At 47.5% G+C, this 15,278-nt stretch overlaps 1 protein-coding gene across 1 annotated transcript; it reads right to left on the reverse strand.

Annotated features, from left to right (window-relative positions):
- Nucleotides 1-200: 200 nt before the first annotated feature.
- Itpa (inosine triphosphatase) lies at nt 201-14,993 on the reverse strand. Its single transcript, XM_055611134.1, has 8 exons — nt 14,889-14,993; nt 10,712-10,769; nt 10,554-10,618; nt 10,021-10,094; nt 7,940-7,971; nt 6,319-6,434; nt 2,409-2,485; nt 201-814 (listed from the first exon to the last, which is right to left on the reverse strand). The coding sequence occupies exons 1-8, from the start codon at nt 14,952-14,954 to the stop codon at nt 706-708; spliced, it is 597 nt and encodes a 198-aa protein (XP_055467109.1). The 5' UTR covers nt 14,955-14,993; the 3' UTR covers nt 201-705.
- Between the last annotated feature and the right edge of the window lie 285 nt (nt 14,994-15,278).

Below are 15,278 nucleotides of genomic sequence, written 5' to 3' on the forward strand. Positions count from 1 at the left end.
AGCAGAGGGTGAAACATTCTACACTGTGCCACCTCCAAGCCCTCTGCCCCCAGCATGAATCTGACATGACTGCCAACCACTCAAGTAGGAAAGCAGTAGGCCGGCTATGCAGGCAGGTGGGCATCCTATACAGCATGCCCCTCCCATCACCCAAGATGGCTCCCCGCCTGTCAAAAGAAAACTCAAGAGACAGAGAGGGCTCAAAACCAACATAACATTTATTTTGGGAACAAGTATCTTCCAGAATTTACATTTATTGCATTCTAAAATCAAAAATTGTGTTTCTTTGCTGAACCCTCAACCCAGATAAGAACATTCAAAATTCTCACGATCCCAGAGCCAGAGGCTGCAAGAACAAATCTTGTTGTTTTATTTGTTTTTGAAAGAGGGTCTCACTATGTAGCTCTGGCTGTCCTGGAACTCAATATGTAAACTAGGCAGGGCTCAAATTCACAAAGATCTGCCTGCCTCGGCCTCCTAAATTCTGGGATTAAAGGTGTGCCTAGCCAAAGGCAACTCCTGAATCCCAAAGGGCAAGAGTTTAGCATCAACTGGCCCAGAGTTCCCTTATGCAGAGCCAACTGCTCTTCCTAGACCTGGCTACTGAAGCTGGCTGGCTCCCCCAGCAAAGGGAAAGCAGAGGAATCCTTGCCAGGCCTGCCTGCCTCCTGGGGAGTTCTGCACCTGTCCCCCCAGCACATGGCCCTAGTGGTCGCCAGCCCCCGCGGTCATGCTAAAGTACTCTTGTAGCTTGAGCAGGGCCCGGAACCGATGAGAAATGGTGTTCTTCTCAGCCTTTGGCATCTCTGCGTACCTAACAGGCAGAAAAGCAGCTCAGAAAACAGGGGCCCAGACCCTGGGAGGGTGCGTAACCCACTGCCACCCTGGAGCCCAGAGATTTGTTTATAATCCAACATTTTTAAAATTTCTTCTTCTTCTTATATTACAGCCCTTCCCTTCTCTCCTCTCAGTCGCCGTACTGACTGCCCCTCTGAAGAAGGCACTTCTGAAGAAGGTACTTCTGAAGAAGGCACTTCTGAAGAAGGTCTTCTTCAGAGAAGGGCAGACCTCCCAGGGATACCAACTAAACGTGGTATATTGAGTTTCAGTAAGACTAGGCACCTCCCTTCATATTAAGGCGGGACAAGTAGGAGGAAAGGGTCCCAAAAGCAGGCAACAGAGTCAGAGACAGGCCCACTCCCACTGTTAGGGGTTCCACAAGAACATCAAGCTACACAACCATAACATATATGCAGAGGACCCAGCTCAGACCCACGCAGGTTGCCTGTGTTTGTTGTTTGTTTCTCTGGGGTGTCCCCTGTAGGTATAAACTATCTAGAACCTGTGCACAGGCAAGGGGCCACCAGCTTCTCAGCTTGTTAAGTCAGTTCTAAATTCCTCTGTAACGGACTTGGAGAGAAGCTGAAATTGCTTTACCGTATCCTTAAGTTGTTAAGGGAAGCTGGGAATGAGAATGCGGTAGGTGTTTGAGAGGAAGCAATAGAGCCTGACAGATCAGCAGCCTCACAGCACTGTGGGTTGGAGAGCCCAGCAGCTGGCCAGGGTCCGTTTTATATGTGTGAGGATGCTACCAGAGAGGTGAGAGGTCACACCCTGCCTTTAGGCTTAGCTACATGTGGCTAAGTTAATTACAACTGAATAAAAATGAGGCTGGAGAGATGGCTCAGAGATTAAGATGTCTCAAAGTGGTTCACAAACAGCTCTAACTCCACTCCCTGGGATCCTCTTCTGACCCCTGGGCAGTACACTCATCTGGAGTACAGACATGCATGCAGGTAAAACACCCATTAACATAAAACAAAGAAGCAGAATAAAAATAAACTCAGCTCCTCATCTAACTAGATTCCAAGTGCTCTGTGACCAGCCAAGCAGACAGACAGGACATCAGAGGACACTCCTGACACCTAAGGACAGGCTGGCCAGGGCTGCTGCAGTGTCCTTGGCCCTGTGAGGGGCTGGCGAGGGGGCCAGGCTGGAACACCTGATCCAGTAATGGGGATGTGCAAATATGAGTAAGAGAATGCAGTTAGTGTGAGGTACTAAGACATGTGCTACTGTGTGGGTTCCATGAGTCTACAAAGAGCTACAGAAGTGCATTTCCCACGGATGGAGCAAGTGTCATCCCACAGAACTACAAGGTTTGTACGTCTGGATAGGCAGGGCCAGAGGACAGGAGCCACTGACCACAAAATGGCCAAGTGAGCTGGGAGCACAACCTGGATGTCTGTGATCCTGCCATGGACTGGGCCACCTCAATTCTTGTGTCCAACCCAGCAGAAATGGCTTCACAGCTGGAAAAGAGTCTGACTCACCCACATGCACATGACTGCACACGGCAAAGCACCCACCCAAGCCTGTGCACCAGGGAGGAAACCTGGGCTCCTTACGTTTGCTTATATCCATCAGGTTGAAAGCAGGGATCCCAGCCAAAGTCCCGGCAGCCTCGGGGCATCACGATCTGTCCCTGTAATAGGGAGGACAGGTGTGTAAAAGGGGATGTACTAGACCAGAATAAGCTTCTTTAGTTTGTGAATCTGACTAAACCTGAATTACTCAAAATGTCTACTAGTTCAAAGGATCCACAGTACTTGTAAATTTCTCTACCTCAGTGAAGTAGAGCACAGTAGCTGGGGACAGGGCAAGATTATAGTCAGAGCACTCAGGAGGCAGAATCAGGAGGATTGTTGAGTTACCAGGCCAGTCAGGGCTACACAGCAAGATTCTGCCTTTAAAAAAAATCAGATGAAGCCAGGAGGAATGGCACACACCTTAATCTGAGCAGGGAGACAGAGGCAGACAGAGATTTTTGAGTTTGAGGCCAGCCTGGTCCATAGTTTGAGTCCAGAACAGACAGGGCTACACAAAGAAACCCTGTCTCAAAACAAACAAACAAACAAACAAATAAACCAAGCAAGATGGACTCAGGAGGCAGAGGCAGGCTCTCTAGGAGTTCAGGTTTAGTCTGGTCTATACAGTGAGAAGCTGTAAACAAAGAGCCAGTACCACAAGATGGACAGCAAGCTGAGCTCATGCCCTGGCCTCCACACATGTTCATGCATGTGCACACAGATACACGACAAAGGATGCAGAGCAGGCTTAGGAGGAACTCCGCATTTGACTGGCCCACCAAAATCACTGGGATAACACTCTACAGTTTTCATAACCTGTAACCTCACTAAAGAAAAGTTGAGGCAATTTTGAACACTTGACAGAAAACATGCAGTCTGGCGAGATGGCCCAGCAGGCAACAGTGCTTGCTGCACAAACTACCTGATTTCACTCCCTAGATCCAACCAGCTCCCCAAAGGCAACCTCTGACTCCACATGCAACGTGGCATACATGCGACACTACATACACACAATAACAATAAGTAAAAATATTACAAAATTTGCTCCTAACAGGAAGGTAAGGGTCCTGAGCTGTTTATGGTTATTTCCAAAAATAGAAGGGAAGAGCAGAGGACATGGCTGAGTGGCGAAGTGCTTGCCTAGCATTCAGGGGGCCCTGTAATCTCAGCACTCAGGAAGTAGAGACTATAAGTTCTAGGCCATCCTCAGCTATATAGTTGAGAATAGCCTGAGCTACAAGTGACTGTAAAAGAAAAAAAGTACTCACACCTATCACAGAGCACTTGGTAGATGAAAAAGAAGTGTAAGACTTCAAGGCCAGCAGGGCATGCCAGCGCACACCTTTAAGCCCAGCAACTGGGAGGCAGAGGCAGGCAGATCTCTATGAATTCAAGGACAGCCTCGGCTACATAGCAAGTTCCAAGCCTGCCAGGGCTACACAGTGAGACTGTTGAAAGATGTGGGGGAGGGCACACAGATTCAAACATGAAATGTCACAAAGATGACAGACCAATGTCATGAAATGCCATGTTATCAGATGAAACATCTGAGCTGGATCAGGGATGAAGTTCGGGTAGAGCTCTGGGCCAGCAGAGCCCCAGCGGCAGCACCACCACTACAGCCAAGACAAGGTGCACTAATCTGAAGCATGGGGGCAAACTCCTGAAATCCCAGGCCAAGGCAGGCGTATTCCAAGTTCAATGCCAGCCTGGGCTACATGCTGAATTTGTGACCAGCACCGGCAACAGAAAGACCCTGTTTCAAAACAAAATTAACAAAAAGGGCTGGAAATATAGCTCAATGGTAGAGCGCTTACCTAGTACATAGAACATCTGGCTTAGTATCCCAGCACCTGATAGGTGGGGGAGAGGAGAGGGCACAGGACAGTAAGGAGGGCAGTTATAAAAATGGGGATTAAGCACATAAATAAGTGACAAGTCACACAGTACCAGCTGGAAATTACGCTTCTGCTAGTGAGAAGCTATGTGACCAAAGCCCATGACTAAGGCACTCTTGAGCCTCACTTACAATTGTCAACATTCTTAGCCTGAGGTCACAGCACATGCAGGCTTCCCCTCCTACAGGGGATGTTATAAGACAAACAATGCTGTTCACGTGCCACTGTGGACAGTGTGTCTCAAGCACACCGAAGACAATGAGTACACAGCTGAGAGCAGAACAAAGATGGAGAAACAAGGCCACCTCAAGGAGAGTGTGAGCTGGTAAGCGGCAAAGTGCAGGGCAGCCAAAGCTGGAGCAGAGACCGGAAAGGACTGCAGAACTAGCCAGTCTAAGGCAGCTGCTACTTAGTCACTGCAGGAAGTGGCTAACGGGAGATTTCTGGGAAAGCAACAGGCATCACAACTAATCGCAAACAATCTTAACTGGGCTGTGAAGCCAGGCACCTACGACTCACTACATGTTTAACCTAAGGAACAGAAAACAGGATCTTGACTCATCTGCACTCTTGGGTCACTGCAGCATTATTTACAAGAACCACGAGGAACAACCTGAAGGCTGTCAGCAAATGGAACAGGCGAGGGGCACATGTACTCCCAGCTCTTGGGAAGTGAAGACAAGAGGATCAGAAGTTCAAGGATAGCCTCAGCTACACAGTAAATTAGAGGCCAGCCTGGGGATACATAAGACCCTGACTCAAAACCAAAACCAAAACCAAAAGAAAAGAAAAAAAAAAAAAAATATATATATATATATATATATATATGTGTATGTGTGTGTATAATTACATATATATAATATAAATTATATAAGTATATATTACATATATAAAATATAAATTATAAGTACATATATAATTTATATATAAATATATAATTTACATTTTTATATATGTAAATATATATAGATAGATAGATATAGATATATATAAAACAACATGTTCAGCCTTAAAACTCTCAGAGCTCTGGTGTGCTGCAACACAGGCAAACCATGAGCATACCAAGCTATGCGAACTAAAGCAGTCAGAAAAAAAGCAAATGCTGAAGCAGTGACATGGAGGTGCACACCTGCAAATCTTGGTCCTCAGTGGACTGAGGCAGGTAAAGCAGGGCTACAAAGCGGGACCCTGCTCAAAACTAAGCAAAAACATAAGAGGAGCAGGGCAGCGGTGGCACAGGTCTTTACCCCAGCACTCAGGAGGTGAGGCAGGAGGATCTCTGATTTCCAGGACTGCGTGGTCTACAGAGTGAGTTCAAGGACAGTCAAGGGCAGCCACACAGAGGAACCGTGTTTCAAAACACCAAAGAAATAAAAATAAAAATAAATAAATAAGTTCAGAAAGGCTGAGAGACAACCAAGAGACCCTGTAGGCCAGGCATGGTAGCTCACACCTGCGTGGGAGGCAGAGGTAGAGCTCTGTATGAGGCCAGTCTGATCTACATAGTGAGTTTCAGGACACTGAGAGCTACACAATAGAGACCTTGCCTCAAAGAAAAATAGGGGGTGGGGAGAGCATGAGAGTGCTGCTGAGTGGATATGACAGAGGACTCCAATCCTCCACTTGGAGTAAAGGCAGTATTATTTGAAGTTCAAGGTATACCTTGGCCACACAGCACATTCAAGGCCAATGAAATACACACGGGACTCAGTCTCAAAACCCTGAGTGGTCCTGGCAGAGGAGTAAGGCGATCTCAGCAAGCTGGCCGTAGCTGTGGCTTTGAGGGCAGCTACCTTCTGTTCATGCATCTGCACCTTACCAGGACCTACACTAGCAAGATCTGAGTGCCTAAGGCTAGGGGTCAAACAGGTTTGGGGACTGGCATTTTCTAGTTTGTGGTGTGCAGGTTTGTCTCACAGCAAGCATAGGAACATGAAAAGCCCCCACTACTCTAGCGTCGTCTTGCTTTGTTCCTGCAGAAGATCACGGGCCTTCTGCTCAGGCCACAGCATTCTCTGGAGACCTGCAGAACTGGTCAGGTGGGTACGTACCGAGGTCTGGCCCCTGAACAGGAGTACTGGCTGGCTTGGGTCCCCCATGCTGAGAGCAAAGGTACAGAGTGCATAGGCTGATTTGTCCTCAAAGCCGGCCAGGAGCTGGTAGAGACCTGTAGGCACATACAGTAAGGGTCAGTAAATCCATGCTGTCCAGGCCCCAGAAACCAAAAGGTGTGAAAGAGTTCTCCAAACTGGATTGTGTTGGGGTGGGAGGTGGCAAGGGCTGCATTCTAGTTCTCAAGTGGGAGCTGAAGCCTCCCTTCAGGCTCTAAACTAAAACAAGGTTCTTTGTTGAGATCAGCGTCTCACGTAGCCCAGCTTGGCCTTGAACTCGCTTTGTAACTCAGGCTGTACTAGAACAGAGGAGCCTCCGCCTCCACCCTGTGAATGCTGCAGGTATGCATCACCACACCTGGATTACCTGGCACTACGGAATGAATCCAGAATTTTATGTATGCTAGGCAGGCATTCTGCCAACTAAGCCACACCCCCAGCCTCTGCTTTTGAGACTAGGGTCTCAGGTAGCCCAAGTTACTCTTTAACACATTACACACTTGAGGATGATCTTGAACTTCTGATCCTCCTGCTTACAGCTCTTAAGACTAGCACACCTGGTTCTATTTTTGTTTTAAGTTTCTTACTTTGTAGCCCAAGTTGGAACTTGAGACCCTCCCTAGTATAACATGGCTCCACATTTTTCTTTTCTTTTTAAAGATTTATTTATTATTTTCATATATTCTGCCTGTACCAGATCTCATTACGGATGGTTGTGAGCCACCATGTGGTTGCTGGGACTTGAACTCAGGACCTTTGGAAAAACAGCCAGTGCTCTTAACCTCTGAGCCATCTCTTCAGTCTGGCCTCATACTTTTCTAACATAAGATTTCTCAAAAAAGGGTTTTGTTTTCAAGAATTTATTTTTATGTATGTAAGTGTTTGGGCTGTATATATGTGCCCAGAGGCCAGAAGAAGATGACAAACTCTCTGGAACTCAAGTTATGGACAGTTTAAGCATCCTTGTAGATTCAGGGAACTGAACCTCAGTCCTCTGTAAGAACAAGTGTACTTAACTGCTGAGGCACCTCTGCAGCCTGTTTTGTTTTTATGAGATGGTCTCACATGTAGCCCAGGCTTGTCTTGAACACTGGATCTTTCTGCCTCAGCCTCCTGAATGCTGGGATTATAGGAATGCTGTGACTGACTTAAAGTTGTTTGTTTTCGTTTTGTTTTGTTTTTTTACATACCTAATGAGGGAACATTTTGGCATACACTCCTAAATGAGAAGATATAGATTCCTCAACCTAGAAGTGGCACCCCCTCCCTGAAGGCAAAGCTAGGTCATAGCTGAAGCAAAGAACCACAAGCAGTCATTAAGGTCAAGTCCCTTGATAACCAGAACCAACTAGCCCATTTGTCCCTCAAACTCAAAGCTTTTTACCTTTATCTGTCCCAACTCTCCATTTTAGTGCTTTCTGGAGCACAGGGGAAGAATGAGCTATAACAGAGATGAATATGGAGGCCAACTGCAGGGCCAAGAGCAGCTGATTATTAAGTGGGGACTACTCCCAGACTCAATCCCTAAAGACCTATGGGAAGAAACAACAGGGACACATACCTTCAGGCTTCAGCTTCTCTAGGAACCATTTTCTGCAAAAGCAAGAATGGAGAGTCAGGTACCAAGAGCAGACTAATCTTCCTATCACCTGCTCTGCTCTACACCCAACAGGGATCAGAGCTCCCAGATGCACGAGAAATGAAAAAGAATGTCTCAAGACAAAACTATAATCCAAAAAAAAAAAATAATCCAAAGGCTGGGAATATAGCTCAGCAGTAGAGGAAAAGAGAAAAGGGGAAAGGGTAGGGGGTAAAGGGGAGCCAGAGGAAAAAGAAAACAAAATGTCGTATCATCTCTGATACAAGCAGACACCATATTTCAACGTCACTACATAACCACATTCTCATAATTAAAGACAACTGTGTCTCTTTGATTGCTTGGTTTATAGCAGAGCCTCATGCAGCCTAGTCTGGCCTAGAACTCCCTACATAGCCAAAGATGACCCAGAACTTTTGATCCACTTGCCTCTCATCTTCTAAGTGCTAGAATTTTAGGCACACACTACCATGCCTGCTCGCCAGGTATGTAATGCAAGGGTTGAACCCAGGGCTTCAGTACACAAAAAAGGCATGTGCTCTACCATCTCAGCTACATCCTCACCCACCTATGAGATTCTCTTATTATTTTATATATTATTGTGTTTTGCCTACATGTATGCATGTTTTGCACACATGTGCATGGTGCATGCAGAGGGCAGAAGAGGACGTTAGACTACTTGTGAGCTGCCATGTAGGTGATGAAAATGAAACCCAGGTCCTGATTAAGAGCAGCCAGTGCTTTAACAGCTGAGCCATTCTCCAGTCCCTCTTTTTAAAGATTTCCTTATGTGTGTGTGCAGGCACACTTATCTATGTGGATGTATGTGCATACATATGTACAGGTACTATGGAGGCCAGAGGAGGGTGTTGCATCCCTTGGAGCTGGAGTTACAGGAGCTTGTAAGCTGGATGTGAATGCTGGAATATAAATTATTCCAGTCCTCATGACTGAGCAACAGGAACTCTTTTTTTTTTTTTTAAATTTTATTTATTTTTTAATTTATTACAATTCATTCACTTTGTATCCCAGCTGTAGCCCCCCTCTCTGATCCCCTCCCAATCCCACCCTCCCTCTGTCTTCTCCTCCCATGCTCCTCCCTCAGTCCACTGATAGGGGAGGTCCTCCTCCCCGTCCATCTGACCCTAGCCTATCAGGTCTCATGAGGACTGGCTGCATTGTCCCCCTCTGTGGCCTGGTAAGGCTGCTCCCCCATCAGGGGGAGGTGATCAAAGAGCAGACCACTGAGTTCATCTCAGAGACAGCCCCTGTTCCCTTTACTAGGAAACCCACTTGGACACTGAGCTACCATGGGCTACATCTGTGCAGGGGTTCTAGGTTATCTCCATGAATGTTCTTGGTTGGAGTATCAGTCTCAGAAAAGACCCCTGTGCCCAGATTTTTTGGTTCTGTTGCTCTCCTTGTGGAGCTCCTGTCCCCTCCAGGTCTTTCTATTTTTCCCTTCTTTCATATGATTTGCAACAGGCACTCTTAAGGGCCAACTCATCACCACAGCCCCTATCTCTAATATTCCTTGAGGTCTCAGTGTAGCTCTAGCTGGTGTGGAACTCCCTGTATAGACCAGGCTGGCCTCAAACTCATAGAGTTGCCTGTCTCTGCCTCCTAGGTGCTAGGATTAAAGGTATGTGCCATTACTCCCAGCTCTTTTTATTTTCTTGTTTTTAAAACTTTTTTTATATGTGTGTGTATGTGAGAGAGAGAGAGTGAGAGAGAGAAAGAGAGAGAGAGAGTGTGTGTGTGTGTGTGCAGGTGCCCCAGAAGGCCAGAGGCATCAGATTCCATGAAGTTGAAACTACAGGAATTATAAACTGCTTGATTTAGGTGCTGAGAACCAAACCTGAGCCCAGTGGAAGAGCAGCAAGAACTCTTAAATACTGAGCCATTTCTCCAGCCCTATATTTTGATACTCTTAATCCTTCCTCGGTATTGATGCCAGGATAGTGAAAGACCCATAATATCAGATAACTAATCACTTTACTCTTCTGGCTGGGGCCCTGAGGGGTAAAGATGGTAGGGGTACTCACATGTAGGGGCCAGGGAGTCCCCCGAGGGCATTAAAGCAGAGACAGGTATCCTCCACAAGTACAGGGCCCTGCACCTGTAACACAAAGACAAGCCTGAGTTTCCTCAGGCTGGGGCCTGGCCCACAGCTAGGTGAGGGTGAGGTCTGCAGTTACAGGTCCATCAAGAGCCAGGTAACTCAGCTCTCTTTGTCTTCAATTTAGAGACGTGGACATAAAAGCACTGGCAAGATAAACCTTACTCACCACAGAGCAGTGAAGCGATGGAAACCAGCTAGGGAGCCCGACTCTCCATAATGTGTGCCTTCCCAGCTCTGTACACTGTGTGAGTGCAGGGGTGTGGGGTGGGGTGGATTCATTTAAGGGAGATATATGGCTGGAATGTATGGATGCAAGAATCAGAAAAGTGAGTGCTGGGACAGAACAGGCAGTGTTCAAAGCCACCACTGAAGGCAGTCTAGCTGGCAAGTCCTAACAAACTCTTTTATTATCTGTTCCCACAGGAAGACTGAAGGGGGGCCACAAAGGTTAAGTACCTGGCGAGCTGCCTCCTGACACTTCTGTATGGAAATTTCATCCGGCTCTCCCTGGTACTCAGGCACTTAACAAGGAAACAGACAGATGTACAGAGTCAGGACACAGGAAGACAGGTAAATTAAGCCACTTTTAAAAATGAAACAAAACAAAAACATACGGTCAATTTTCTGTGCCACCAGAGTACACGGTAACTTATCTCCTAGGATCTGAACGACCTGCTCCAAAATGAAAGAACGTTGATCACACCATTTGCTAACAGTTCCCCACTGATTCCACTGCTGTGTGAGGTGTCATCCATCCTTCCCATTAGGTAACATTCCCATTAGTCCTCTACAGCTTATTAAATTAGGCCCATAGGCCTCACCCCACCTTTCAGAGACCCACCAGCATCCCTTCTTTACACCTCCATCCCTTCCAATTTCTTTTTGTTATTTTACCCCCTAGCTGACAATCACCATCTTTTGGATTTAGAATAGCAAATCAGGATGTACCTGCAGTTCCCATGTCTGCTCTTTCTTCTTTCTTTAGGCCCTGGCTGGCCTGGAACTCACTGTGTAGCCCGGGCTAGCCTGGAACATTTCCTGCCTTTACTATTCACCAACTCAGTACTAATATTACAGACATGTACCATCCTGCCTAGCTTCCCAGTGACTTTTAACCCTATTAAAATCAAGGGCTAGAGTGGTGTGAGCTATTGTTTTGAAAATTATACCTCATATAGTTTACTTTCATTGTACTTCTGTGGGGCCAGACATGTACTTTACCACTGAGCTTTCCTCATTGCAAGCCACACATTTTCACAAGACAGGCTTTCACTCTGTAACTCAAAGTCCTCCCACCTCAGCTTCCAGAACGCTGACCTTAGAAGCATGTGCCACCATGTCCCACTCTTTTTGGTCAACAGACTATTATTTCTATTGCCATAGGAAGATTATGTGTTCAAGGCCAGCCAAGGCTATACGGCAAGAACCTATCTTGAAAAGAAAAGAGGGAGAGACCAATAAAGATGGCTCTGCAGGTAAGAGCATTTATGCTTTACAAGCCTGGGAGCCTGAGCTTGTCAATCAAGCCCACGGTGCAAGAAGAGAACCTACTCCTGAAAGTTATTCTCTACATCATGTCCCCCTCCCCCAGCACATACACGGAATTAAAAAAAAAAAAAAATTAGGGCAGGGCAGTGGAATAAAACTTTCTGAGTATCCAGTCAGGGGAAATGGCAGCTCATACTTTTAACTCCCAGTGCTGTGCCTAGAAAGGTTAAAGGAGGAAGATCATAAATTCAAGGCCATCTACAGAGTCCCTCTTACAAAAAAAAAAAAAAAAAATGGGGGAGGGGAAGACCTGGAGCTAGAGAAATGGCTCAGTGGTTAAGAGCACTTGCAGAGGACCCCAATTTGGTTCCTACACCCCAAGGGGTGGCTCACAACCATCTCTAACTCTAGTTTCAATCTAACTCTGGTCTCCAGTGCCCTCTCCTGGTCTCCATGGGTACTGCATGCATGTGGTACACAGACATACACACAAACTCATAAACATAAACACTTTGTAAAAACGGGGCTGGTGTGCTGTGGTAATGACTCAGTGGGTAAGGGCACTTCACACTGACCTGAGTTCTGGTCCCCTGCACAACATAAACTCCAGGACAGCCATGCTACCTGTAACCTCAGCCTGGGGAAGGCTGGGGCAGGAAGACTGCTTCCACCTGCCGCCCTCCCCCGCCCCCAAACAAAGAGCACACTCCAGGTTAAGTGAGAGACTCTGTCTCAAGGAAATAAGGAGGAAAACAATCACTGCCTTCCTCTGGTCTTCACTGCACACCACACACACACACACACACACAACATATATACACAACATGGTAAAAGATTACATAGGCTTTATTATCATGCCAACAGACTATCAAAAAGATGCAGAGAGGGTCTGGGGAAATAGCTCAGTGAGTAAAGTGCTTCCTGCAGAAGTACAAGAACCTGAGTTCAGATCCACAACACCCAGTAACAAGCCAGCCGGTGGTGTAGTGCCAGCTCTAGGAGGCAGCTAGAGGCAGCTGCCAGGGGCTGGCCGACCAGCCAGTCTATCCAGAACAGTGAGTTCTGGGGTCAATGAGAGAAACTGCCTCAAAAAACAAGGTGGATAGGGGCTGCAGAGATGGCTTGTTGAGCTGGGGTGGTGGCAGCGGAGAATGCCTTTAGTCCCAGCACTCAGGAGGGAGAGGCAGGAGGATCTCTGTAAGTTTGAGGCCAGACTAGTCTACAGAGTGACAGCTACCAAGCTACCCTGAGAACCCATCTCAAAAAAACAAACAAACAAAGCACCTCTTGATCTTGCAGAGAACCAAGGCTTGGTTCCCAGAACCCACATGGTGGCTAAGGGCCATCTGTAGAACGCAATGCCCTCTTCTGACTTCTATGGACACTCCATGCACATGGTACACAGACAGAAATGTAGGGAAAACACCTATATACGTAAAATATTTTTTCTATTAAAAAAAGTGGAGGAGCAATTGAGGAAGATATCCTCATGTCGACTCTGCCCTTCACATTTGCACACACAGGCAAGCATATATGCCTCACACACACACACACACTTAATCCCAACACACGCAGGGGCAAGCAGATCTCTGTGAGTTCAACACCAGCCTGGTCTGCGGTCTGGCATTCACCATTCTGCATGGGCTCCATTCAGGTGGCACTGTCAACCAATGTGGCCTTAAGATCTCAAACCTTTAATCAGGATGGTTCTGGCCCTTTAATAGACCACCCTTGACCTGTACAGAAATGCTATTAGTCCCTATTTTCAGTTGATGAAGGTTCCCCTGCTGTATGAATTGGCTAGCCTCACATATATCCAGTGGACATCAGGCTCCGATTCACGCGTACAGGACCCTACCTTCTGAGCAATGCTAAAAGAGAGCAACCTCAACTGAGGCCAGAGCTGACATCTGTTGGAAGCTTCGTTACCCCCTCCCACAAACAGGGAGAAAATAAGACTAAGTGGACTGCAAATGGGCATCCAGAGGAAACTATACTACCCTGTCCTTCTGTCTTAGAGTGTGACCACAAGGAACTACCAGCCAGTTGGGGTAGAACACTCCTAAATCTCAGATTGTAGGTCGAGGCTAACTTGTGAAACACAGCAAGTTCTAAGTTGCAGACAAGACTGAACTATCCAGTGAAATGCTATCTTAAAAACAAAACAAAAAAAGTAAGGCCCGGCCAGGTGTGGTGGTACATGCCTTTAGTCCCAGAACTTGGGAGGCAGAGGCAAGTAGATTTATGTGAGTTCAAGACCAGCCTCGTCTACATAGTGAATTCCAGGACAGCCAGAACTACCTATGTTCATAACAAGAACCTGTCTCAAAACAAAACAAACAAACAAGAAAGTGAATTATCTGACCTATCCTCACTTCCAAAATGGTCCTACCACATACAAGGGAGTAAGAAACACGGAATACGGGTGGACCTGCTGAGCGCAGCCCCCATCAACGCTCCTTCTCACCCCACCCCCGTCAATGCTGGGACGTATCCTTTCTGATCACATTCTCTAATACACGTGTCGTCAAATCTGGGCAGAAAAGCAGCGTTTCCAAGCCAGGAGTGCAGTGCAGTGAGGGCAATTCTGTAAGTCCTGGGTTGGAGCCAGAGCACCTACTGTCGGAAGAAAAGGAAGTCTCTGGGCCTTCATTCTAAAGGCTGTAGCATGGAAAGCTTTGACAAATTTGCTACGATTTTCTTCTGTTAACCTGCCTTTTCTTATACTGTGGTCAGCCATGATTCTTAGGAGGTATTACACATTTCAGATGTGCAAAGTGCCCAACGGTAGACAGGCCGTTAGGGTGTGAAGTACCCTACCAAGGGTCAGTTTGGATCAACCCCGCACACTTTGCATCTGCCATCACTTTTGAGGAGGGGAGGTGTCAGAACTCAGGTGTGAAATCTAGGGCCTAAGGGGTGATCTTTGTCACAGATGCCACTACTCCAGCTCCCACAGCCAGCTGACTTTACCAACTCATCCCAAAAGCGTGTGGTGAGACAGGCGCGTAGACCCAGAATTTTGGAGACAGGAGTGTTAAGAGAACAAGGTCAATCCTGGCTACACATCGGGGTCAGACTTGGACTACTCCAGCCCTTATCTCCAAAAATAGGAAGGAAAACCTTAAATCCTCCGACCCTTAAGGCGGTCTCTCCCCAAGCCCAGCCTTTCCACACTACCAGGAGCTAACCGACCTTCCGCGGGGATTCAACTCCCGGTGTTCCCTGCCTCCTCTTTCCTGAGGAAAGCCCTGCAAGCCCTATCCCACCCGCCTCCTAGAGGGCCCCCACACCCCACGACACCTCCTCCAGCTTCTTTGCGTTTCCCGTCACAAACACGATCTTCTTCCCCACCAGAGACGAGGCCATGGCAGGCGCCGGTTAAGGCCAAGAGTGCCCGGAAGCCCTTTGCGGGGAACCCTAAGACACTTCCGGTTGCAGGCGGAAGTAGGTAGCTCGGCTCCCGGTCCTACCTGAAACCTAAAGCAAATCTCAGGCTGCGGCTGACAGCTACCGCGAAGTGGCAGCCCCGGCAGGTGAGCACCCGGCAGCGACTGCTGCCTGCGGTGCCAGGGACGCGCCCCGGGAAGGACGCGAGGAGCCGCTGGCATGCACCTCTCAGGGATTAGATGAGGAGGGGCCAAGAAGCTGCGCTGCGACCAACTGCCGCTCTGTGTCCTGGGCGGTGTGCGC

Source organism: Psammomys obesus, unplaced genomic scaffold (assembly GCF_907164565.1).
Source record: "Psammomys obesus unplaced genomic scaffold, mPsaObe1.curated_primary_1811, whole genome shotgun sequence".
NCBI lineage: Eukaryota > Metazoa > Chordata > Mammalia > Rodentia > Muridae > Psammomys > Psammomys obesus.

Coding starts and splice junctions, on each gene's coding strand:
- Itpa (XM_055611134.1), bottom strand. CDS start 14,954: ATGGCCTCGTCTCTGGTGGGGAAGAAGATCGTGTTTGTGACGGGAAAC. Junction 10,095..10,553: donor GTCAGGAGGCAGCTCGCCAG/GTACTTAACCTT, acceptor TTTGTGTTACAG/GTGCAGGGCCCTGTACTTGT. Junction 815..2,408: donor CCTGATGGATATAAGCAAAC/GTAAGGAGCCCA, acceptor TCTGCCTGTTAG/GTACGCAGAGATGCCAAAGG.